The sequence below is a fragment of the Mya arenaria genome, chromosome 3 (assembly GCF_026914265.1).
Source record: "Mya arenaria isolate MELC-2E11 chromosome 3, ASM2691426v1".
NCBI lineage: Eukaryota > Metazoa > Mollusca > Bivalvia > Myida > Myidae > Mya > Mya arenaria.
In genome coordinates this window covers 89,616,677-89,644,659 of record NC_069124.1, presented here as the reverse complement: position 1 = coordinate 89,644,659, position 27,983 = coordinate 89,616,677, and the positions used below count along the sequence as shown (strand labels likewise).

General features: G+C 38.4%; 1 protein-coding gene across 5 annotated transcripts in view; it reads right to left on the bottom strand.

The window, feature by feature from the left end:
* The window catches only part of LOC128227791 (adenomatous polyposis coli homolog), a 50,891-nt gene extending 24,504 nt beyond the window's left edge, over positions 1-26,387 (bottom strand). For 2 of the 5 annotated variants that reach the window (XM_052938643.1, XM_052938646.1), the window contains exons 1-5: positions 26,055-26,387; positions 17,227-17,291; positions 13,523-14,160; positions 527-680; positions 7-115 (exon numbers count right to left, since the gene is read on the bottom strand). In XM_052938643.1, the coding sequence (XP_052794603.1) occupies positions 7-115; positions 527-680; positions 13,523-14,120 (861 nt within the window). In that variant the 5' untranslated portion in view covers positions 14,121-14,160; positions 17,227-17,291; positions 26,055-26,387. Of the gene's footprint in view, positions 1-6; positions 116-526; positions 681-1,352; positions 1,637-3,294; positions 3,808-13,522; positions 14,161-17,226; positions 17,292-24,707; positions 25,090-26,054 lie in introns of those variants that run through there. The other 3 variants (XM_052938645.1, XM_052938644.1, XM_052938647.1) reach the window with 3 other exon arrangements.
* Between the last annotated feature and the right edge of the window lie 1,596 nt (positions 26,388-27,983).

Below are 27,983 nucleotides of genomic sequence, written 5' to 3'. Positions count from 1 at the left end.
ACATACCCCATCTGTGACGGGGAGTGAGCGTATGCGACGGGAGATCTTGTCAATCTCATCGTAATACCACTTCCTGTTCTTCTCCTCAGACTCGATCTGCTGTATCAGGTTGGTTCTACAACACACAAACAAGGCTTGAACCAATGTAACTAGGCTGCATCAAGGATGGGACAACGAAATGGGACATCATGCCACTATACCCCTCTATCAATCTGAGTGACATGGCTTTCAATGAGAATGCCAATGTACATATTAATAGAACTAAACATAAGAACGCTTCACCAAAACATTCAACTTTTAATCCACAATTTTCTTCTATAATGTATATGCCTAAGTATGTAGTAAAAGTCAACTTTAGCTTTGGATAAATGATCCAGTTTGGCCCAATACACTGCCAGAACACATTCTGCCTAGATTTGATGGTAAAGACATCCGGTTGTTTAACTTCTTGGTATCATGTATACAAAGACATCCTAGTATAGTAATGTACTAACTAACTGAAACATGTCTTCCCTAGATCAATTACCTCTCATTTTCCAACTGTTGGACACGCTGTAGTATGTCACTCTCTGACTCCTTGTGTACCTCCTGCCTGTCCCCTTCTTCTGGCCCGTCCCCCTGGATTCCAGGAGCATCTGTATCCACGACACCAGGACTGTCTAAATGTTCAGGACCATCTTCTGAAATGGTGTCAAAACATGAACATGAGCTTTCCAGTTTAAGGTTGATCACAGCTGGCCTGTTAAGGTTAGAAGGAATAATTATGTGGAGTATTAAGTTAAACTATCCATTTCTTCTGACAACAAGTGAACAACTAGTATGCTATGATGCTATTAAAATATGTAAATTAATATGTCTTATTTCAGGGCCTCATTCAACCTTCCGCATCAACTTTGAATTTAAATGACTTATTATGGATGTTTTGTCATTTGTTCAATACATCATGTTCACAGTGAGTGTCATCAGCATTAATTAAGTAGGCATCTGTTGGCCTGTGTTAGAAATCTGTAGTTGATTTTATCTTCATCCCTACTAAAGACAGGAGCAGAATCAGCAAGGAAAATATCATTTAATATGACAATTCTCTATTAAGACTTTTATTGGTCTCAAACGTTTTGTTCTAGAAAGAACATTATTTCAGAATTTCAGAAACTCAGACGGAAAGACAGATTTTTGTTCATCTAAACATCATGTTTAACTTCTTTTACAACGATTTGGAACAGTTCTACGTTATGCGTACAGTATTTCATTAATAACAGGTAAACTTTGCTCTATATGGATGAAAATGAATTAGCCTAGTATCGGCTGTATGGGTAGCCAGCCCAGCAAGGTCATCTAATGCAGAGTTGTACCTTCACTGGTCTCAGATGAGGTGTCTCCTATCACAATATCTCCATCGGGATCGCTGTCATCCAACTCAAAGAACTCTCCATCCGACATTTTACACAAAACACACAACACTTAAGGTGCCATCTTATCTAATGTCACATAGCACATTGTAAGAATATTTTTTTCAAAGTAAATAACTTCCTTTTTTGTACTTTGAGTCTGTGAAATGTTTCACCTTTGTAGAAAGGACTGTTTGTAACTACTTTTTCCATATAATGTGATTAAAGTGATTTCCGTATCAAGAGACCTGTTCAAAATATATAATTCTATAAATAATTGGGAAATGTGAAACAAAGATGACCACTCAAAGCAAAACCCATCATTAAACAATGCATCCCAGTATAAGCACAGGAACCTTTCACAACCAAATCACTGAGCATTCCAGATCAGAACTGCAGAAAACTAAATATGAATCAGCATCACTTTCACACCTGTTCTCTCTACCCATCTGCCACTATCCTCCACATCTCATCCCAACAGGAACTCAAGATGATTTCAATGATAGCTAACCAGCCTCAAATCATTTCCAGCAAAATCAAAGTTTTAAATTTGGAAAGTTTGAAAGCAGCCTGTGAACAGAAGCAACACAAGTGAAATAAGTGAAATACTTCACCATCTTCTCCATAATTTCTAAATGCTAGAGTCCGGAGTCAATTGCAAACTTGCAAATCAAAATGTTTTCAATAAATTTATAGACTCACCAAAGTTAAATCTGACCCTTTTACCATCCAAACAGCTCTTACTTTTCACGCCGACTCCACAAGGGCCATCCCACATGGCTGTATATACAACACATTCATTACCAGTCAGCAGACAAACAACTGCACATCTTGGCCATTAAATTCGCAAACAAATATACTAATTAACTTTCAATTCTATTTACATATTTGACATGTGAATGCTAAATGTGACACATTCATTATAATCTATCTTTTTCACTACAGTAACAGGGCACTACGGCCATGTTAATCAGTCCACAATGCCAACATTTGATTGTTGTAATGAAGTATCGAAAGGTAAAATCCAGAGAATTTCCAAAGAAGTTGATTGTTGATCAATACTCTATGATCTATTAATTAAATGTATCAACAGGTAAATCAATAAAATATGAACTAATTATGCAAATAAGACATTCAACCAAACTTCAAGGTAAAGATGCATTATAAATAAAAAGACACTTTAAATTCTTAAATGTACATGGTATCACAATGTGATCGGCACAATTTTCCAAGGTTTGCAGTCACCAAAATTTGGTACAATAGATTATATAAATATGAGCAAACATAAGACACGCCAGTTGGCTTATCAGCTGTGGTGAAAGCTGCAGACTGCAGGCACCAGCAGACACAGGACATCAAGGTCACCAGCAAACCCCGGTGTGAACCAGGCCTGACAAACCTTCCAAAATGTATACCAGTACACGATTGACTCGACAACAAATCGTGATTATCATTTATGATCTTGTCTGAAACACTTATTCCACTGAAACGTTAATTGACCTTTAACAATACACATAAAATCATTTGAAAATCTATAAAAAACACACACGTAAGAAAATCAGCAAAATTTCATACACAATCTGCATATCAATCCTGGGTTACGTGCACAAGCTACAGTATCAGATCAATGTTGCCTGCATATCCCAACTATAACTTTTCATTCCGTATTGATCACAGCACATCTGTTGCAAAAATGCCACTTTGGGGCAGAAAAGACAAATATCAATGAGTTTTTGAGCATAAAAAACTGTTATTTAATATTTATATTCACAGGCTGAACAAAAAATCGCAAATCCTTCATTCACACAAAACTATCCAAATGTTCATGGATGTATACAATTCAAACATGAACCAAAAATATTTATCCATATTGATATGATAATGAATCATCCCTTATACAAAATACCTGTATTGTTTTACATTAATTCAACATCAACTACACATATTTTCCCATCCAAACGTTACTACAACAATTCAATTTGCTCCTGGCTCTAATCTCCATCTATACGATTATTCCACTTTTGACACAAAATCAATGAATACGAAATTCAATGACAATACTCCAACCTATTTCCAGTAAATATTCACACAAAAATCAATGAGTTAACCAGACTAACTCCACAGAACTCATCTCAACATGGTCACACAGTTCCCAGGTCTATAGTGACTCCCGGTGACTCAAGCCAGTCAATAGTCTTTTTTCATCATCATCAGAGTCTCCTAGCCCATAAGACATGCTAGTTTTCTCTGGAGGCTGGCAGTGAACATTTCCCTCTATGATTCATGCTTGTTTTCCTCTAGATTAACTTACTGTTCACTGGCAGATATTGGAAGATTGGGAAATAACGTGCTACATGACTTTACTTTCCTGTAATTTGTGGTTTGATTTTCCTAGTCAACAACATCATTACCATGACCAACAGTTGAATTCAGCCTTATACTTAACTGCACTAGTCTATTACAAAAATAAACTGTACCTTCTTCCTTGCATGCATATCAGTTTTGCTTTATGTTTATGTCCAATAACATACCGGTAATGTTAACCAGAAGTTTTCATGATTTTTAATGAAATAATGTAATGCAGCATCGATCAATCTTGTATTTACAGCAGTTTGAATAAGTACAGGCCACACATCTTGTATTGGTAATACATTTGAACTGTTAGTTCAAAATCTAGAATTTCTAAATCATGGCTTAATTGTTACAATTGTTACCTTAGCCAGTATGCGAAAAAGAAGTATAAGAAGTATTTCTAACGGTTGCATTCTTTTGCTCTGTAAGTTCCAAAACATGAACAATGTACCAATAAATGTCCAGGGAGCAAAACTGTTCAATAAAAGATGCTGCATCAATACAAGCAATAAGTTCTTTCAAGTCTCTGACATTTTTGTTGTTGGGAGTAGGGACGTTCAGTTATTGACCCTATCAAACATTAAACATATAAATGGCAAACATCCCAAACTGTCTGGTCTGGATAAATTGCTGATCTTTTATTCCTATAGGCCAAAGAAGCACTTTCCACAAGACATTCAAGGCACAACCTCAGTTGTTGCAGAAAAAAATCTAATAACACCCTTATATATAGACTATGTGATACACAATACTGAATGTCATAGTTGAAGAACTTAGATGAAGGCATTATGACCATAGATTGGAATAATACAGTAGGAATCAATCTTTGCATAGTTAAAAGAGGTCAACGTTATACTTAAAATTGTTATTTCAAAGACAGACTGAAAAGAAAAGAAAAACTAAGAAAATGCAGAAATGGTCTGATTATCCATGGTTGCGATGTCAAAATTAAACTTATAATATCACCATTTGATGGATATGATATAGAATCGTCTATATTACATCAGCTTCTACAGTAAGTTATCTTAATTATTACATGATATATAAACAGACTGTCAATGATTGGACAAGAAGCAATTTTCATAGACAAAATAAAATTCAATCAGGGTTCGAATTTAACTTTTTTTGATACTCGCAAATTTTTGCAAGTGCTTAAATTTTCAACTCGCAAAACCAGCCCCCCACTCACATTTTTTTAAGGCAAACCTTTCTGTTTGCTAGGAAAATGTATATATTGTATGGAAAACAATGGTTTAAAGTATAGTGTTATTGTTTTAACGAGTGATCATGTAATTGTACAATATTTAAAAAGATATCATCATATATGTAACACTGACAGTACGAACTGAGGAAGTCTGGTCAAGCCAGTATTAGTCTGTGCAAAATATTTTGAAAATGTTCCTTTCGTCATCTGTGTTGAGGGTCAGTTTAATGTTCAACTCCCTCTTCCAAATCGAAACATTTTTAACGGACAGATTATTTCATTTTGGCTTCTTTTTTTGGAACTGATTGATCATTGCCATCAGCGATTTTAAAATCAACATGCGCAAAAAACCTTATCTTTCAGCTTGTCATCATTATACAGACTGTTGTCTCGATATGATTATCGCTAAATACTGCCGCCAAAAATGGACACTAAAGACAGTCTACAACAAGAGCTGTCACAGTATGTGACGAATGCCCCCGAATGTGACATTGACCTACGAACAAGGTCAGTACATGAAAAGTTTATCTTGCCTTTACGTGTCAAATACATATGGCAAGTTATTTTAAATTGCCTCTGAACATAAAAAAATACCACCCATACTTGACAACCTACACTGTTATGTCCTTATATTCAGAATTCCCTTGTGAATAAACACTTAAGTGTATCTTTCACCTTAGAGGTAGGGACATGGGTCTTGCACACGACACGTTGTCTTCGTATGTGGAACACATGTAGCAAGTGATTTTAAAATCTGTCCATACAAGGGAAAGTAACAGCCCTGACACGACAACCTATACTCTATGTCCTTATATGCAGCACTCCATTGTGAATAAACAGTAAGTGTGACCTTGACCTTTGAGGTAGGGACACGGGTCTTGCACGCGACACGTCGTCTTGGTATGTTGAACACATGTGTCAAGTTTTTTTAAAAATCTGTCCATACAAGGGAAAGTTACAGCCCGGACACGACAACCTATACTCTATGTCCTTATATGCAGCACTCCATTGTGAATAAACACTATGTGTGACCTTGACCTTTGAGGCAGGGACACGGGTCTTGCACACGACATGTCGTCTTGGTATGTGGAACACATGTGGCAAGTTATTTTAAAATCTGTCCATACAAGAGAAAGTTACAGCCCGGACACGACAACCTATACTCTATGTCATTATATGCAGCACTCCATTGTGAATAAACACTAAATGTGACCTTGACCTTTGAGGTAGGGACACGGGTCTTGCAGGCAACATGTCGTCTTGGTATGTGGAACACATGTGGCAAGTTATTTTAAAATCTGTCCATACAAGAGAAAGTTACAGCCCGGACACGACAACCTATACTCTATGTCCTTATATGCAGCACTCCATTGTGAATAAACACTAAGTGTGACCTTGACCTTTGAGGTAGGGACACGGGTCTTGCACGCGACACGTTGTCTTCGTATGTGGAACACATGTGGCAAGTTATTTTAAAATCTGTCCATACAAGGGAAAGTTACAGCCCGGACACAACAACCTATACTCTATGTCGTTATATGCAGCACTCCATTGTGAATAAACACTAAGTGTGACCTTGACCTTTGAGGTAGGGACACGGGTCTTGCACGCGACACGTCGTCTTGGTATGTGGTACACATGTGGCAAGTTATTTTAAAATCTGTCCATACAAGGGAAAGTTACAGCCCGGACACGACAACCTATACTCTATGTCCTTATATGCAGCACTCCATTGTGAATAAACACTGTGTGACCTTGACCTTTGAGGCAGGGACACGGGTCTTGCACACGACATGTCGTCTTGGTATGTGGAACACATGTGGCAAGTTATTTTAAAATCTGTCCATACAAGGGAAAGTTACAGAGCCGGACGGACAGACGGACGGACGGACGGTGCGATTTTAATATGCCCACCTTCGGGGGCATAAAAATGCATAGTAAGGAGTACCTGCCGCATAGTAACGAGTACCAGCCTGTGCGCATAACGTTAATCTACGTCATCAATTTCTGTGTGATTATCGGAAAACGAAAGTAGGCATTTCTAAAATTAGTTGTATATCTATTGTGCAGGAATTGATCACTGATTATGTTCATATCTATTTCGAGGATTGCATATTTTCTGCAAATTTTTGCGAGTGTCTTTAAATTCAACTCGCATTTTTAAATTTTGGCTCACATTTTGAGAGTGTGCGAGTGCTATATTCGAACCCTGTCAATATTGACCTGCCTAGTTTATCACATGACATAATAATAGCACTGGAAAATTCACTTCAATAACACCATATTGACCTGCCTGTTAAGAGACCGAGGCTGTAAAAACTGTCTAAAGACTGGAAACAGATTAGCATAAGTCATAATATAAATTATATCATGCAGTATTATGTAATATAAAACATTTATTTACTTAGAAGCTATAAATATTGGGCTATTGCTCAGTTTGTAAGGAATTTTTCGTTAATATGAAGCATATTTCACAGTTAATCAGTAAATAATTGTAAACAAGAGATGTTATGCCCCCCCCCCCCCTCCCCTGATCGCCATGTTGTCAGGATTATATGGACAATTGAATGAAATATGCATGGATTGAAATGACAGCTGATTTGTCACTGACATTGGATGCCATTGAGGCAGTTTTAAGATTATGACCATTCAAAGTGTGAGGATAGAGTGTGTTATGACCATGACCTTTCACTCTATGACCTCAAAATCCATAGGAGTCATCAGCTGGTCACCAAAAATCTAAATGTCAAGTTTGAGGGCCATAGGGGCAGGCATTGACAAGTTATCACACAGACAAGCTTTTTTTGTTCAAGGTCACTGTGACCTTGACATTTGACCCCTAAAATCATAAGGGGTCATCTACAGGTCAGACACAACTCCAAGTCAAGTTTGAGGGCCATGGGTGCAGGCATTGTTGAGTTATCACTCGAAACATTTTCGCATTCAAGGTCACTGTGAACTTGACCTTTGACCCAATGACTCCTAAAATCAATAAGGGTCATCTCCAGGTCAGGCCCAACTTCCATGTCAGGTTTGATAATCATAGTTTAAGGCATTGTTGAGATATCACTGGGAGAAGATTTGTTAACTTTTTTGCGTTAAAGTTTAAAAGGTTACTGTGACCTTGACCTGATGACCCCCAAAGTCAAGAGGGGTCATCTACTGGTCAGGCCCAACCTTCATGTCAAGTTTGAGGTCCATGGGTGCAGGTATTGTTGAGTTATCACTCAGACAACCTTTTACCATTCAAGGGTCACTGTGACCTTGACCTTTGGCCCAATGACCCCCAAAACAATAGGGGTCATCGACAGGTCAGGCCCAACTTCCATATCAAGTTTGATGACCATAGGTCTAGGCATTGTTGAGTTATAACTCGGACAAGCTTTAAAATTATTTTACCATTAAAGGTCACTGTGACCTTGACCTTTGACCCGATGAGCCCTAAAATCAATAGGGGTCATCTACTTGTCAGGCCCAACCTTCAGGTCAAGTTTGATGACCATACGTCCAGGAATTGTTGAGTTATCACTCAGACAAGCTTTGGTCTACCGACGGACCGACAGACCGACATGTGCAAAGCAATATACCCGAAGAGGGGCATAATAATATTCTGCCTGGTCATTTGAGTTCAGGGGTGGATTCAGGATATGAGGTTAGCGGGGATGTAGCTTATAGGGGCATAACCTATGTCCTGTGCCCTTCCCTTAGAACCCAAATTTACATGGTTCAAGTGTTGGCAAGGGTTTTAGAGGTACTCCCCCAAAGAAATTTTTTACAATTTCTTGTCCACGAAAAAAGTGTATTTAATCATCATGCTGCATGAAGCTTTCCTAACAAATGCAGTTACATAATTAAATGCGTTAAAGTCAATAAAACTTTTATTGATATTGATGCCTTTTTAACTGAAATACAAATGTCAATACACAAGAGCAATAAAGAAAATTATTTTACTCTAAGCTATACCTAAAATCAAACTTTAAGCATAACAAGAGCGGGGCATTTTTCGTAACGAAAGCCAATCAATGGTACGGGTAGTTTCTCAGGAACATAAGAAATGTGTAAAATTAAGAAAGGGCAATAACTCTTACTAAAATGATCGAATCGAGTTAGCCCGACAATATGCGCTGCGTCACTATATTGTCAACAATCTGTGAAAGTTTGGTAGAAATTGCATGAAAAACGTAAGAGGAGTTGCGAAGAAACCAATTTTAAATGTAAAAAAAAGGCCAATAACTCTTTCAAAAATGGCTGAATCACGAAAGCCCGACAATATGCGCTGCGTCACTATACAGTCATCAATCTGTGAAAGTTTGGTAGAAATCGCATGAAAAACGTAAGAGGAGTTGCCAAGAAACCAATTTTAAATGTAAATTAAGCAAAGGGCAATAACTCTTTCAAAAATGTCAAATCGGGAAAGCCTGACAATATGCGCTGCTTCACTTTATGATCATCAATCTGTGAAAGTTTGGTAGAAATCGCATGAGAAATGTAAGAGGAAATGCAAAGAAATGAATGTTGTACGGGCGGACACACGCACGCACGACCGCACGGAATTGCGCCCATCAACAAGTAAACCCTGTCATGAACCCCTGCACCTCCCTCCTCAACCCTGTCTGGAACTCCCTGCCAATTTTTTTATTAATCAAATGTTTTTTTATTTATTAATTTTATTTAAAACTAGATGTTGGTTGGACAAAAACAAACAATGTTGAGCTTGCCAATGTCTCAATCACAGAACAGTTCTGAGAAACCTTAAATTGAATTGTTGGAAGTTGATGGCTATGCATGAAAGTGATGTCAAACAAGATTTAAACTGAATAATTAAAAATATAATTAAAAATAAGACAAATAATCCCTGAATGTGACCTTCACCTTTGACCTACACATGAGGCTTGCATGTGATAAGCCATCTTATCAAGGTGAACAAATGTGCCAAGTAATATTAAAATCCCATGCATAGGCAAGTTAAAGCCAAGGCAAGCCAAAATACAAGGGGTTTTCACCAATGACACTTTTGTATGACCTTGCCATTAAACCTTAAGACATGTGTCTTGTTGGTGACACACTGCGTTATCATGGTGAACATTTGCTGATGTCATTTCAAAATCACCAAATGATTGGCCAAATTACAGCCCAAACAAGCCACAATACAAGGAATTTTGAACAATGACCTCAACTGTGACCTTGTCCTTTGACCAATAGATATAGATCTTGAACCAAACATGCCATCTTCTCATGGTGAACACTTGTACCAAACAATGCATATCCAAGTTACACCCTTGACAAGCCAAAACAGACAGAAGCATTCATGCATGGACACACATACACCAATCCGCAATAGTGGCAACTATGTCTTACTGCAAGCAGTTCGACATAAACTAGTATTCTGTGAATCAAGAATGTTACCTTCTATGAGCGCCAACTTGGAATGGAAAATGAGTCTATCTAGACCAATATGAATGAATAACATAATCTGGCTGTTTATCAAACTTGTTCTGATATTATGCCCTTAAAGATTGTTAGATGGATAACAAATGATTGACAAGAGATCTTTCAAAGTGAATTTGGTCAACTTTTGACAATTCAATGGCAATAAGTTATGCCCTTACTTCAGAGAGAATAACATGTTCTGGCTGTTGATCAAACTCAGTCCAGACATTATGCTCATAAAGATTGTAACCAATTTTGGTGATGATTAGATGAGATATTCTCAAGTTAGAGAGTGGATGAAGTGAAGTGAATTTAGTATCTTTTACACAATTTTGTGTTGTATTTGAGGCAATCTTGTAATTCAAAGGCCATAACTCTAGAGATAACTAGAGCTATCACTGAAGGTGATTAATACCCCCAAACGCCGCCTCTCATTATGATTTATCATTGTATGAAGTTTTATGGAATTCCATCTAGTAGTTTTCAAGTTACTGTGCGGACAAAAGTTTGACAAAAAACAACAGAATAGGCAATAACTCTGTATTTTGCTAAAACAGTGTAATGATTCATGTACACTGAACTCCTTATTGTGCTGTACCATTGTATAAAGTTGTATTACATTCCGTCCGGTAGTTTTCAAGTTATGCTCCGGATAAGAAATAAGTAACAAAGGGCAGTAACTCTGTAATTGGCTGAAATAGAATTGCGGTTCCTGTACACTGCACTTCCTCTCATTATGATCTATCACTGTATGAAGTTTTATTAAATTCCATCCAATAGTTTTCAAGTTATGCTCCGGACAAGAAAAAGTAACAAAGGGCAGTAACTCTGTAATTATCTGAAATAGAATTGCGGTTCCTGTACACTGCACTACCTCTCATTATGATCTATCACTGTATAAAGTTTTATTAAATTCCATCCAATAGTTTTCAAGTTATGCTACGGACAAGAAAAAGTAACAAAGGGCAGTAACTCTGCAATTAGCTGAAATAGAATTGTGGTTCCTGTACACTGCACTCCCTCTCATTATGATCTATGACTGTGTGAAGTTCTATTAAATTCCATCCAATAGTTTTCAAGTTATGCTTCTGACAAGAAAAAAGTAACAAAGGGCAGTAACTCTGTAATTAGCTGAAATAGAGTTATGGTTCTTGTGCACTGCACTTCCTCTCATTGTATTAAGTTTTAATAAATCCATCTAGTAGTTTGCAAGTTAATGTCTGGAAAAAAATGACAGCAAAAAAATAATAAATAAAGGGCAATAACTCAGTAATTAGCTAAAGTAGAGTTATGGTTCTTGAACACTGCACTTCCTCTCATTGTGCTTTACCATTGTATGAACTTACAATCAATTCCATCCAGTACTTTTCAAGTCGTAAAACACAGGACATGTTGACGCTAATCCGTTAATTGGTACGTGTGTCGTCGAGGTCATTGTCAATCACCCGATAATTGATCTATCGGCCTATTGTTGTGCTTAACGAGTGGGGGAGGGTTCTTGTATACAAATTCATTGTTTTCATATGGATTTGTTTGGTCTTATGAATGATAGCTTTTAATTGATGAATTGATATTTTTCACACATTTTACCGACAAACAAGCATGAAGTTCAAAGAAAGTGACAAAATGAGTAAAAAAACAAAATTAAAACACGGAAAACATCCCATATTCCTTTCAAATTTCAAAGTCGATACGTCGTTATACTTTAAACAACTTTAAACAACTTACGCATCCATAAGAAATTTTAGTGTTTTGAACTTTTTTTTTAACTATCGTGTGTATTTTTACGCCGAAATAAAACTGACGATATGGGGTTTACAGGTGGTTATATAGAGTGCTTTAATCATGTGACCATGGTAAGTCACGTGATCGCTTTATACAGCCAGGGCTTTTTCTGGCCATTTTGGGAAAAAGACCCTAGACATTTTGGGAAATTTTGCGTCGTGAAAATGCCAAAATTGGGAAAATTTACAGTAAAAAGAAAAGGCTGTCTAGTCTCCTGCGAATTAGGAAATGATTTAATATTAGTTTATTTTCCCTTTAAAAAACCCCCAAAAATATAAATCCTTGGGGTGTAAATATCTATTGCAATAAATCATGACAGATAATATTTCATACTGATCTCTGAATGTAATGAAAATCAATGATTTCCGAGTTCAATTATCAAAAAAACTTTACATCACATAATTTATGAGGATGTTGAAAATGAACAAGTACAAGTAAAAGACTTTCTAAAAAAAAAAAAAAAAAATTTTTTTTTTTTTTTTGATTGGGATTTTTTTCTGAAAATTGGGAAAAATATCTTATATTTTGCTTTGGGAATGGGTCCGATAGTCGGACCCGTGGGTACTATAGAAAAAGCCTTGACAGCCGATTGTTGACACGTCTCTATCAAAATTATATGCATCTCCAAACGGAAAAAAGCTCATCGACTGGAAAATCTTCTTTATCGTCTGGAAAATATTGTGTGTCATAAATTGCAAACGTTTTAAATGTGATGAAAAAATAAATATTTTGTAATGCATGTTCTCAAAAGCGCGGTAAAACAGGTGCCCGTATAGTTGTTTATTTCCTGTTTTGATGAATCCTCCTGGTTAGCACTTCATTTAAAGCCTGGGAAAATATCTGGTGGTTTTATTTTTTCAAGAAAATGCAGAAAAAAAACAACCATGTCAAGTAAAAACCATGTTATGCCCCTGGACCCCCCTAGTGTGCGTTGACATTACGACGAGTGTCCCAGAATCAACCCAAGAAATTATTACATGTATGGGTATAACTAGAGATTGCTTTTTTGAAGAAGTGCTGGTCTACTCCATTGTGTTGTCATAGCTGAGAAATATTCAATGATGGACATGAAGTTTAAACTTTTGGCCTGGAGATGAACCAACAGTGACCTTGACTTTCAGCCTATTCATGCATATTTAATAGTGAAAACGACCTTGACCATTGACCTACTGACATTTCGACATTTCAAGGGCCAGAATTCCAGAGTAAATAATATGATCTTGCTCTTGTGATCAAATTTGGTAAAGAATAAATAAGAAATCTCAAGCTAGAGAGCGAACTAAGTGAAATCAGTCAAATTTAGACAATTCAAGGGCCATAACTCCAGCCAATGGCAACTTCAAGACACAAAAACTGAACTTACCCATAGTTGCCATGTGCTCGCCATCCATGTCATCAGTGAAACTGAACTCCTCTCCTTGAACTTGGGACAGGTCAGCACTTATGGACAGGTCCCCTTGGGTGGAGCTAGAAGTCACATGAGCCTGCCTTGGTTGATGATTGTCTGGAACATCCTGCAGCTTTGACAGATGACTGATCGCTGACTCTTGGTTTTGCCAGGATGCAAATACTGAGTTTTGCTGGAACAACCTCTGTTGTAGAGCAGGGGATGGCTGACTGTGCCCAATATGATTCCTGGTACTATCCAGGCACCTGGGAGTGCTGGTGTGTGCAGGATGGGGCTGCCTGTTTATCCTTGGGGAAGAGTCTGAGGAGCCAGACTGGCCCCTGCCTGTGTGGTGTGAGGCAGCTTGGTGCCTGGACACGCGGGGTGAAGATGTGTTGGAGTTTGACTGGCTGCTGCTCTGAGAGGTGGAGCCGGATGTGAGTCTGGCTAGTTGGGTTGTGTTTTCATGGAGGCGTGATAGATGGGCAGAGTTGTGGAGTATTTCCTGCTGCAGGGATGTGTTCACCTGGCGTAAAGACTCCACCTGCTTTCTTAACTCCTCGTGGGACGACATGTCGCCCGCTGATCACACTAGTCCACTCCTGACAGGTAGCCTGGTGATGGACAATAACCTCATAATATCACATAGCAGTGAATGTTACCACATAGGTTCTACAGTATTGTAGAATAAATTATCTATTTATAAATTAAAAGCTAAACTTATTTAATAACATTAAAATGAACATATAGAAATACTTTGAATAATAATAATAATAATATCTAATTAGCATGCAAAACATTTTACTTTTAAGTTATTTTTAGTCATATTCTTTTCACAAAAACAGCACACTGAATCAATGAAAGTAATCCATTCAAGCAAAATCTATCAAACTGGGAGAGTCTGGGGTATTATTGTTATTTCGTTGTGCTGTATTTCATGGTCCATATCGATATCTTTTTTCACTAATTGGCCGATATTTTTGTTACCGATTGACAGACACAACCACCCACATTTTCTGTGTTGATTATGTCTAGTTTAATGTTTGTTTCGGTGGAACCATTTATAACTAAAATCAATTTCCCTACTTTGTACATAAGATCCTACATATTCACATTATTCTTGTCCCTTCTTGGCAATTCAGAAAAAGAAATATTACCAGGAAAAAAGCCCAATATTTATATTCCAAACTGATATGAACCTTGTTAAAATTGTAATTAACTAAAACAACATTATTTTTTCAGCCAATTTTCTTAATTTAATTTTGACCCCAAATTCATGTTGTTTTCAATTCAAGGTTAAGGTTTTGTTGATAAATCACAATTGAAAAATACTGGTAGCGGGGTTGTTCTGTTTATTCACTTCCTTATCCTTAATATCGAATATCAATAATGAAAAAAATAATAATATGATGGTGTCGCCTGACGAATTATTTACTGTCGACATTATAGCTGTTAGATTGGCATTTTATTCATTTATAGACAATGATGTTGCCATTTAACTTTCAAGTGTAGGTGGCATTTGAACTGAAGGTGACAACGTTAAGTCAGGAGCAAGCAATTGGTTATATAAGCAAAAATGAGCACAATAAATACTGAAGTCAATGGTGAGCTAAAAAAGTGTGCAAGGTAAAGTTAAACATGAAAATTAACAAAGGGCAATAACTCTAATATGGAAGCAAGAGATACAGTTTTTGTGCACTGCGATCCCCTTCAATAAGATCTATCTATCTATAAAGTTTCAAGTTGATAACTCTTATAGTTTTCGAGAAATGCCCCGGACAAAATTTAAGCTTGAAAATTAAGGGCAATAACTCTAAACATATAGATGCAATTATGAATAGTTACGGTTTTTGTGCACTGCACTTTCCCTCAATCAGATATACCTACGGAATAAGTTTCAGTTTGATACCTCCTATAGTTTACGAGATATGCCACGGACAAAACCTAAGCAAGAAAATTAACAAAGGGCAATAACTCTTATGCCCCGGACAAAACTTTAAGCATGAAAATTAACAAAGGGCAATAACTTTAAAACTAAGAAAGCAAGAGTTACTGTTATTGTGCACTGCACTTGCCCTCAATGAGATCTATCTACATATGAAGTTTCAAGTTGATAACTCTTATATTCTACAAGATATGCCCAGGACAAAACTTTAAGCATGAAAAATAACAAAGGGCAATAACTCTAAAAATATGAAAGTAAGAGTAACAGTTCTTGTGCACTGCACTTGCCCTCAACTAGATCTATCTACATATGAAATTTCAAGTTGATACCACTAATAGTTTAGGAGATATACCCCGGACAAGTGAAAATGGGACGCGGTCGAAGCCGCCGCCGACAAAAGTAACCCCTATATGTCGTCTTTTCAGGCGACACAATAAAAACCTTCATTTAGCAATATTCTTGTGAATTATAAGGGTAAGGCCTAACCAACAATTTATTCATTGTGGCTCAATACAGTTTTACCAGGAGTCAATGCAGAGTATTACCAGGAGTCAATGCAGAGTATTACCAGGAGTTAATACAGAGTTTTACCAGGGGTTAATGCAGAGTATTACCAGGAGTCAATGCAGAGTATTACCAGGAGTTAATACAGAGTTTTACCAGGAGTCAATGCAGAGTATTACCAGGAGTTAATACAGAGTTTTACCAGGGGTTAATACAGAGTATTACAAGGAGTCAATGCAGAGTATTTACTATTACCAGGAGTTAATCCAGAGTTTTACCAAGGGTTAAAGCAGAGTTTTACCAGGGGTTAATGCAAAGAGTTTTCCCAGGAGTCAATGCAGAGTTTTACCAGGGGTTAATGCAGAGTATTACCAGGAGTCAATGCAGAGTTTTACCAGGGGTAAATGCAGAGTATAACCAGGGGTTGATGCAGAGTTTTACAAGGGGTTAATGCAGAGTATTACCAGAGGTTAATACAGAGTATTACCAGGGGTTAATACAGAGTATTACCAGGGGTTAATGCAGAGTTTTACCAGGGGTTAATGCAGAGTTTTACCAGGGGTTTATGCAGAGTTTTACCAGGATTTTATGCTGAGTTTTACCAGGGGTTAATGCAGAGTTTTACCAGGGATTAATGTAGAGTTCTAACAGGGGTAATGAAGAAACCTCATTAAATCCAAATATTTCATTTTGACAAATGTGATTGTGCAGCAATGCAGGTCTATATAGGGAAAAGTAAATGCTGCTGACCCATTTTTACACTAGCCCAACCTTGTTTTTTACCCGAGATGACCCATATTCACATTAGTTCTAATATCATGCTGATACATAGTCTGCCTGAGTTGCTTGAAGATGGGATATAATATAAACTCTGTTGAATTTATGAATTCTTGAGATAAAGAACATTTGATATAAAGGAAATATGCATGTATAACTAAACCCAACACATTCGAAAAAAGTTTGTCATAACCAGAACATCGATATAACAGAGTTCGACATAGCGAGATTCGACTGTACGTAGAATTCCATCTTGAAATCATAGATTATGGGATAGATTTACTGGTACATTTTTATATATAAGCAACTATATATATGCAAGCAAACTGGGCATCATTGCAAATGTACCTGTAATGCCAAGAACAACAGCATAATACTGTTTAACTAAAGCCCAATTCCATTTTATGAATCATTTACAATGTATATATCTATCTACAGACTACTGGTAAAATACCTTTGATTTCCATGAGAAGTCTGTTCAGATGTACTGTATTGTCCTGGCTGGGACCTGGGTATGTTCTAAAAAAAAGAGTATTTCAATTAACTCATTATTAGATAATAGTAACATAGGAGTATCATTAATATTCATGACCATTTTCAAATGAAGACTCAACTGAATTTTGGATTTTTATTAGGGATGCAAACAAATGACAAAATTGATATTCGAATATTCGGTAATTCTTTCGATCGAATATTCGAATATTCGATAACCAAAATGTTTATCTAAGAAATGTAGTAAACTTCTGTTATTATTCGCTACAGTAATAGTCGGGGCCTTTGTAATAACCGGTACACGCAACGAAACTCTGATTTTCCCGAAAATTAGACTCTGAAATTCCCCGTTTACAAAAAATAAATCAAACAAAAATCAATAGATTTTGAATAAACAAAAACATTGTGATGCACCAATGGATGGTCGTTTTGTAGGACGCGCACCCTCGTTCTGGGATTGATCTCTGCTAAATATAATTATGGAAAACCAAACCTACTCGGGAAATAGTTAACTAATAAAACGAAAACAACCCTGAATGTTTTACTCATCTGAAGTACAACAATGTCCTAAAACGCTTTTCCATACAGTTACATTTCAAAGCACGGACGCTATATTGAAACATGAAGAATACTTAAGAGCACATAACTAGCACATGTCATATATATCATTAAGGCGTTTTGAGCAATATTGCACAGCTTAATTGGCAGCCATGACACTACTTTGGTGGCTGATTCCATTTATTCTTTATTGGCATGGTCATTAAAATTTACCGAAAATAATTGAAACGTGTTTGATGTCACTTGTCTAAAAGCCAATTTTCGTAAAATTACAGGTACTGTTTATAGTCCTGACGAAATGTCCCTAATTAACATATGACGCGTGTATAGTGTCATCACGTTCACGCCTCTGGCATTTATAAGGATCGTTGTAAAAACAAGACAAGCGAGTACAGTTGTATAAACAACACAGTTTAAGGCAAAAGGTTTAAAACAATATCAAACAAAAACCATCTAATATTCGAATACCGATTTTGACATTCGAATACCAAACGTTCGATCGAATATTCGTTTGCATCCCTGATTTTTATAGATTATGAAATAGATATAAATTCATTTTAACTCAAAAATCCCAAGGCTTATATGGCCATACGAAATGGGAAGTGGAACCTAAATGTATTTCCAGAGTGGATTTTTCTGCAAGAGAGGAGGGTTGTCATTTAAGTCTGGCTTACACTGTTAATATTTCAGCCCTGATTTCCCCAAATAGTCATAGAGACATTAATCATGATGAATCTGGATTAAATGCCCCAGTTTTGCCTTTTTGTGAGTAGAAAGATACCTAATGATTGCTTAAAGACTTGATACAATAGTAAACTGTGTAGCAAATCTTATTAAAGCATGAAATAATCCTGTCTATTTGTACTAAATAATAATAAAAAATATTTCAAATTATCCATGAAAGGCAGACAGTAAAATTATGCCCTACTGAATTAAAACTGTAGTACATGTATGTTTTCTTCGTTTTAAAACTTTGTAGCAAATCACAGCAACGCCATGAAAGTTTTTAACTTTAAAACATTTAAAAAAAGGTTGTAGCTTTTGCAAGTGTACCAAGACTACCAAAGACACTTGAAGCCAATATCCATGATTTGGGCAGATTTTGAAAATCATAAGCAACAAGGAAATCTTAAATGTTTTCAGTTAGAGTTAGGCTTAAGGCAGTTTTCTATGTCAATCTAGAAAACAGGAACCGGTACACTCAAGCTGATAAATGTGCAAGCCCAAGCCTTCAGTGTCCCATTGGTACTGTGCAAGCCCAGGCCTACAGTGACCAATTGGGTACTGTGCAAGCCCAGGCCTACAGTGACCCACAGGTACTGTGCAAGCCCAGGCCTACAGTGACCCAAAGGTACTGTGCAAGCCAAGACCTTCAGTGACCCAGGGGAACTGTGCAAGCCCAGACCTACAGTGATCAATTGGTACTGTGCAAGCCAAGACCTACAGTGACCCACGGGAACTGTGCAAGCCAAGGCCTACAGTGACCCAATGGTACTGTGCAAGCACAGGCTACAGTGACCCATTGGTACTGTGCAAGCACAGGCCTACAGTGACCCAGGGGAACTGTGCAAGCACAGGCTACAGTGACCCATTGGTACTGTGCAAGCACAGGCCTACAGTGACCCAGGGGTACTGTGCAAGCACAGGCTACAGTGACCCATTGGTACTGTGCAAGCCCAGGCCTACAGTGACTCAGGGGTACTGTGCAAGCCAAGGCCTACAGTGACCCAGGGGTACTATGCAAGCCCAGGCCTACAGTGGCCCAAAAGTACTGTGCAAGCCAAAGCATACAGTAACCAAGGGGTATTTTGCAAGCCCAGGCCTACAGTGGCCAAGGGGTACTGTGCAAGCCCAGGCCTACAGTGGCCCAAGGGTATTGTGCAAGCCCAGGACTACAGTGACCCAGGTGTACTGTGCAAGCCCAAGGCTTACAATGGCCCAGGGGAACTGTGCAAGCCCAGGCCTACAGTGGCCCAAGGGTATTGTGCAAGCCCAGGCTTACAGTGGCTCACAGGTACTGTGCAAGTGCAGGCCTACAGTGACCCAGGGGTACTGTGCAAGCCCAGGACTACAGTGACCCAGGTGTACTGTGCAAGCCCAAGGCTTACAGTGGCCCAAAGGTACTGTGCAAGCCAAAGCATACAGTAACCAAGGGGTATTGTGCAAGCCCAGGCCTACAGTGGCCAAGGGGTACTGTGCAAGCCCGACCATACAGTGACCCAGGGGTATTGTGCAAGCCAAGGCCTACAGTGACCCTGGGGTACTGTACAAGCCCAGGCCTACAGTGGTCCAGGGGTACTGTGCAAGCCCAGGCCTACAGTGGCCCAAAGGTACTGTGCAAGCCCAGGCCTGCAGTGGACCAGGGGTATTGTGCAAGTCCAAGCCTACAGTGGCCCACAGGTACTGTGCAAGCCCAGACCTACAGTGTCCCAGGGGTACTGTGCAAGTCAAGCCTACAGTGGCCAACAGGTACTGTGCAAGCCCAGACCTACAGTGACCCAGGGGTATTGTGCAAGCCCAGGCCTACAGTGACCCAGGGGTACTGTACAAGCCCAGGCCTACAGTGGCTCAGGGGTACTGTGCAAGCCCAGGCCTACAGTGACCCACGGGAACTGTGCAAGCCAAGGCTTACAGTGACCCAGGGGTACTGTACAAACCAAGGCCTACAGTGGCCCACAGGTACTGTGCAAGCCAATGCCTTCAGTGACCAACAGGTACTGTGCAAGCCAAGCCTACAGTGACCTAGGGGTACTGTGCAAGCCAAGGCCTACAGTAGCCCAGGGGTATTGTGCAAGCCCAGGCCTACAGTGACCCAGGGGTATTGTGCAAGCCCAGGCCTACAGTGGCCCAAAGGTACTGTGTAAGCCCAGGCCTACAGTGACTCAGGGGTACTGTGCAAGCCAAGGCCTACAGTGACCCAGGGGTACTATGCAAGCCCAGGCCTACAGTGGCCGAAAGGTACTGTGTAAGCCCAGGCCTACAGTGACCCATGGGTATTGTGCAAGCCAAGGCATACAGTGACCCAGGGGTAATGTGCAAGCCCAGGCCTACAGACAGTGGCCACTGGGTACTGTGCAAGCCCATGCATACAGTGACCCACAGGTATTGTGCAAGCCCATGCCTATAGTGACCTAGGAGTTTTGTGCAAGCCCAGGCCTACAGTGACCCATTGGTACTGTGCAAGCCCAGGCCTACAGTGACCCACAGGTGCTGTGCAGGCCCAGGCCTACAGTGACCCACAGGTATTGTGCAAGCCCAGGCCTACAGTAACCCAGGGGTACTGTGCAAGCCCAGGCCTACAGTGACCCAGAGGTACTGTGCAAGCCCAGGCCTACAGTGGCCCAGGGGTATTGTGCAAGCCCAGACCTACAGTGACCAAGGGGTACTGTGCAAGCCCAGGCATTCAGTGGTCCTCAGGTACTGTGCAAGCCCAGGCCTACAGTGGCCCATGGGTTCTGTGCTAGCCCAGGCCTTTGTTGACCCAAGGGTACTTTGCAAGCCCAGGCATACTGTGGCTCATGAATACTTTGCAACCGAAGGCCTACAGTGGCCTTCAGTATTATGCAAGCCCAGGCCTACAATGTCCCACTGGTACTGTACCAGAGTTTTGAAATAGATATAAAATTATTAATAAGCATTCAAATTCGAATTTAATATTTTTTTCTGACACCTACACACAACCTGCTATGCCTGGTGCAGGTGAAGAGCAAGGATAAAATCATTACCAGCTGTATGAGTCAGACTAGTTCCCTGTGGAACAGGACCGTTATTGGAAATCCAACACAAAAACACACATGCTAAGGGGGTGCAAATGCAGTATTACAAAAGAACTGATTCATCAGGCTGGTTTCCAAGAGTTGTTTACCATTACAACATCATTTGACAGAATAAAAACAAAGTCATGTATTGTCTATGAGAATGCACTCTTGTGATGGAAAATGGATTGATGCCTCCTTGTATTGTACAAATATCATATAATGCTCATTCTGTTACCAAAAAGGCCTTAAATTGTGATACAACAATATTTAAGCGAATTTTTTGCTGTCTTTCTAATGATTTTGGGGTCAAAATTTGGCCCCACTCCCTACCTTTAAAAGAACATATTTCCCCCCCAAAAAATGGGTAAAATTCCCTGATAGGTTGTCCTGTGTAATGTTAATTGTCTATGTGATGAAACAGTTCAATTACACGTAATTTAAATTTTGGAATAGGCCCTTTTTAGGCTGTAATAATCATATGAGTTTATTCAAAATACTGTTATTTCAGGCAAAATTCTGAGTGTGTGTTGGAAGGGCGTTTGAGCTGAGAGACAGCCCTGTTTGTGCTATGTAACTGTAACTTATCTACATTTAATCTGCTTACACATGTTGGAATAAGATTAAACAGGAGCACCACCTGCGGGTGCTGAACACTCATCTGATTTTATCCTATGGTCTATTTATTTCATATTATACATTTGAAAGTGACTGGTATTCCAAAGTTCGAAAGTGATAGCTTTAGTAGTTTGCTTGTAAGTGACCAAAGCACAAAACAGAAACAAATCAGACTAGCTAAAATCCTAAGTCCAAAAATACTAAAATATCCCCCACCCTCCCTCTATCCTTCCAAATGTGTGACTCAAAAACCTGTTTGATATATTAAAAGCATTATCCATTTATTGACTGTGAAAAAAAATGAAATCAATCCAACACAAATTAAAGAAGCTATGTGGAATTCTCAAAATTAATGTTTTTACCCTAAAAAACAGGTGAGACTCAGCATCTTTAGGGTACAATGTAAAGAAGGGTATTAGATGAACAAGTTTCCCAAGTTTTAAAGTGATAGCTTTAATAGTTTCCTTTAAAGTGACCAAAACGCAAAACTTAATATACGCCGACGGCAACAACAATGAAGTGACAACAACAGCTCGTCATTTTTACAAAAATTAAAGGAAGTTTGGAAGTATATTACTTCCTAGAAATGGGTCAAAACTTCACAAATTGTTCGACCTTCTGATTTTCGCAATATGGTCCAACGAACTGGGCCTTACAGTACTTGATCTGATTGGCCTTCATTATGGTCAAGCAGTCTGGGCATTATAATTTAGATATTAGAACCCAGGCCGTGACCCGTGGTCCATTAAAACAGACACTAGTGTTTTATGATTGGTATGTAGTGTGTGTGGGTTAGAACCAGCCGCCCGGTTAACTCAGTTGGTTAGAGCGCAATGCTAGTGTTCTGGTGGTCGAAGGTTTGAGCCCTTCTGAGCACATTTCCTCCTAGGTTTACTGTAATGTTGGCAGCGGTAAATGGCAGGAGCGCCTCTTACAGTACACTCAACGAGTTAGACCCACTTTCCTCGCTCACTCCGAGGGATAAAGTCGGTGATCACGGGTTTCCTCCGAGGGTAAAACTGTTGCCCTCACTAAAATTCCCCCGAGTTCCTTCGAGTGGCTGGCTTACCGCCGAGTTTAATATGAACGATAGCGTTGAGAATCGTCCGATTTTATGATCCTGCGGCGGAACTCCAGAGTCTAATCAGATAAGCAAGAAATCATTCTTGTTTAGAAGTTATTTATTTTTATGCTTATGCACATTGTTAAGCGTAAAAGATTCTTACATGTACCAACGTTTAATTTGTATTTATGTCCGTAAACGCCAATTGAATATTGTCTTGAATAATAAACATTGAATCATTAAAGTATATCCACTAAGTTATTGCATCATAAAGCAGCTGACTATTTACACGATTCTGAACAATGACCTCTACACTTAAAAAGAATTTTGATAAATCAAAAATAATTATAATTGCTATCACAAGTATAAAAATTTAAAGAGAAGTTAACATTATGCAAATTATTGAAAACCAAAAATAGAGTGCTTAGCTTAATCCTGTTATAAGGAACTGAAACTGTTTTCTTGTGGTAAGCTAACTTAATGCAAAACGGGCAGAGGAAAAAGAATAATAGCAATTTACTGGAGCCGTCGTATTCGGTTGAAAATTTTAATAAAATAAATATAACATTAGCGTAGATTCTTATCTAGTGTCCGCAGAGTTTCGCGGAGTTAACCCCTCCGAGGAACGCCGAGTTCGTTATTCTTCGGTCGACTGATCACCCTCCGAGGGCCTTAAATTCAACTCCGAGGAACGCGGACAGTCGATAAAATCATTTTGTTGTCCGCGATAGCAAAAATCCGCGGAGGGAAACGGAAAGTGGGTCTAACTCGTTGAGTGTACTGTAGTCTAAAATAATAGACGTGTTATACGGGATTCTTCCAATCCCTAACGTCTAAACGGGAATGTGCAAAAAACAGGGGTGTTTGAAAAATATTGAAATTGTTTTAAGTGAAATATTTTATGGTTGAAATTGATCATAAAGAGTTATATTCATATTTTACCATGTAAGTGAAATGTTATTTTGCACTAAACAAGCATTTAATGCATTAAAACAAGTTGTTTACCTTTCCAATAAAACGAAAGTTGACTGACACAGACAACAATTATGCGAAGGGGAACAACTCGATACAATAGTAATAACTCAGCCTCCGCCGACAAAGCTTCGAGATAGACCTTGTTATACAATCGTAACAACTCAGCCATGGCCGAAATGTTCCGAGCGATTTAGAACTCTGCCCAGAAGCCTTGCAGGTGCCCTTCATGTATATATCGTTATGTTTTGACAGAATGAAATGAAGAAAAGCCGTCAAACTCATAATTATAAGTTGGATATTTATTTTTAGTGTACGGAACTAATATAAAATAACATTATCTGGTAATATTTCTTGTTTTTATTATATTTTATAGACGCTATATGCTTTAACCCGAAATCCTGATTGGAACAACTACCCACTTTTGATACTAAACAATTTGTATGTGAAGGATCTAAAAAAAATCCGTCAACGTACAATTATTTGGACTAGAGCGCCTCTGTCAGCATAAAGCGTCAATGGGAAAGGATTGTAGTGTGTGTGGGTTAAAACCTAGTCCACCTAAATGGCCGTCAACCAGTCTTTTGACGATTTTTAGACTATGGCAGACTGGTGACGTCCACCATCCCAGCAAAAAGTAGCAAACGGGCCTTGCGCAGAGGATCCTCGCGGCCACAATTTTTAAATTATCTTTGTTATAAATTCAAATTTCTACGAAAATATCATTGCCTACTATCAAACACACATTTATTTATGTCATTATGCCGAAAAAACATGTTCAGATACCATAATGCACTTACATGCATCGATTGTATCCATTAATCTGTAAATCTAGGACAAATCTGACAGGTTGTGTACATGTATGAAACGGGGTAGAGGATTTCGAATATTTTGGTCGTTAATAGGCTCGGTTAAATAACACTATTAAAATTGCAACCATTTCAATGCGCTGAACGCTAACGTGTTTGATGGGTCAAGTTGGGAGAAGTTGATGATGATGATGTTCGTGATGATGATGATGATGATTAGGTATCACCATTTTTGAACACTGTTGCGTTGCTCTGCACAATACATAGAAAAGCGAGGATAACTGTGACTGCGCACAGGGTTAACAATCATTGACGGATGGGTACAAATTTATTCGATAAAAATCAACATGTATAAAAAATGGTGGACTGCTACGCTCATTTCGTGACCCAGAGTATATTTATGTGAAAATAACAACTCTAACGACAAATCCAACCCAGTTAAGATCACTTTCAGGTACATTTTGAACAATTATATCATTATCATTCAACATCGATGCATAATATTACTATATATTCTTTCGCCCAGTGTTAAATGGTAGAGAGTTGTAGCGTTACAGGGATACACATGAAATGTCAAAATAATAAAAAAGTATCCCTGATCGCTCATTATTGTAGCTAGGTTAAAACCAGGCGCCCAGTGAGCTCAGTTGGTAAGACACCGTGCTAGAATTCTGGCGGCCCCACACCTGACACACTTTATCTCCGAGGTTTACTTTTGGTATTGCCTATTGGCAGAAGTTGTGACTAAGGTGTCCATTTCTCTGAACACTGATTTTGATTTAAAATAATATCCAACTTTGCGAAATAACATTTATTTTCAAGTTGCATGTAGAATGCAACGTGGTAAAGCCACAGTTCAGAAAAAAACGTATAATATATACTTTAGTGAGAAGAACATCTGAAAAAATAGCAATTTGCTTTGTTCTGCATCCCAAATATTCAACAAACACGGGGAAAGAACATTCTGTCTCTTTACATAACCCAAATAAATATTAAGAATGTATGAAATATTTACCAATTACGTTATATTCTTTGCCAAAACTAATTAGCTACAGAGTAATTCCAGACTGTTTCAAAAGGCTTGTTATTTTAATAATTGGCCGCCATTTGCAAAATTTTGATAATACAATTTCCAAAGTTTTGATTGGTTTGTCTGTAACAAAGTACCTGCTACAGTAGCGTCTATTTTACGGCAACCACGAAAACATATCCATTCGACGGAGCGGTAACTGTAGGAACCCTCAGCTTCTACTCTGCACCATCTTCACGCTTGACTATAATGCAATGAGTGGTTGCTGGACAGAAAAAGAGAATAAATAAAAATTTGTCATTTTAATGAAGTTTGACATATTTCGTCACGGTTCGGCCTACGGACGGCCGCAAGGTGTACGACAGACAATACTCGTGCTAACCACTTTTGAAAATATAATGTATTGCTTTATATTATTATTTGCATTTATTATCAAATAAAATGACATACATGAGCATGGAACATTAAAAAATATATGCTAAAAACAGTTAAAACGTCAAATGAATAAGATTACGGTACGGCGGCCCGGGTTTTAGTTTACGGCCACATCGCAAGCCCTCGCTTTGTTTTTTGCTGGTCCGGAATGGGCTTTCTAGCTCGATGGCGAGGATAAAAAGCTCCACCGATTATAATGTATAGTATGTATATGTTTATGTAAGCGTTTACTTTGGATTCCATGGTGCACAATTTGTTTTATCTGCCTGGTGTTACGAACTGTTCGGCGAGGATGTCTACTAGATCATTGAAGTCCTACATGTATCTGAAAACATGGTAAGCTGTGCCTTGCTCAGTTTCTAAAAGCAAGATGAAATTCAAAAATCATATAAAATACCATACGATGATCAAGGTTGTAGGGGCTTCATTTCCCCCCGGATAACTCCTGAATATAATGGCTTTACTTTGTTACAGTTTTTAGGGCTGATCAAATTGGCTCGACCCGCTGCAATCGTGCATAAAAGCCGAATAAAGATCATAAAAAAGGAAAAATACCCTCATTGACTGAGGTATAAAGCCAAAGATACTAATTTGGCCCTCAAAACGTGGTTGTGTTACAATGACGAATGATATCTGAAACGTTTCACAACCCACGAGAAGGGAGGGGAAAGAGTCAGCTCCGATTAAACGGGAACCGACAAGTCCCTGTGCGCGCTACCCTTGTCCTGTTGCACAGAATCGCCCCAAGAAAGTCACATAGCCTCGAATTAGAACAACATTCTATCGCACTATAATCAGAGCTGTCACTGCCACCGACAAATTTTACCAAATAATAGTTAAAGAATATTAGTATGCATTTACCAAAATAAATTATCTTATACGCTCAGTGATAAATATTATATGTGCCTTCTGGCAAAGCCTCTGTGTAATCTACCGATCATTACCCGATTAATATCAATGACGTCTGACTATACATACGAACTATTTATATTCTAATGTTTACCCACTTTAACTATACCCACATACTTATAACTAAAACATGTATTTTCCATTACATATATATATAGTGTTCATTGTTTGTTTCAGTGTAAGATCGGTATACATTTCACATAAGCTGCGCGTGGAAGATAGCTTTTGGTGCTCTCCGTATTAACTATCAAAGGATCTTACATTGAGATACTATCTCGGCACTTCAGCGTATTAATTACCTTTATAATAATTATACTGATTCTATATTCATGAAAGTTAGTCAAAATAATTGTAAATATGATATTTAAGACATATGGAAATATTGGTCATCCCGGGTCAAACCTATGCCACTGTGTCAAATATCAAAATCTTGTGTTGAAGTTTCTTATTCCCAAATTAAACAGTGTTCCAATTTTTCAATGCTCAATAAACTGAGGCAGAATATTTCTCAGCATGACATTTAGGATATTTAGGACCAATGTAATTACACAAGCGGATCCAGCACCCCAC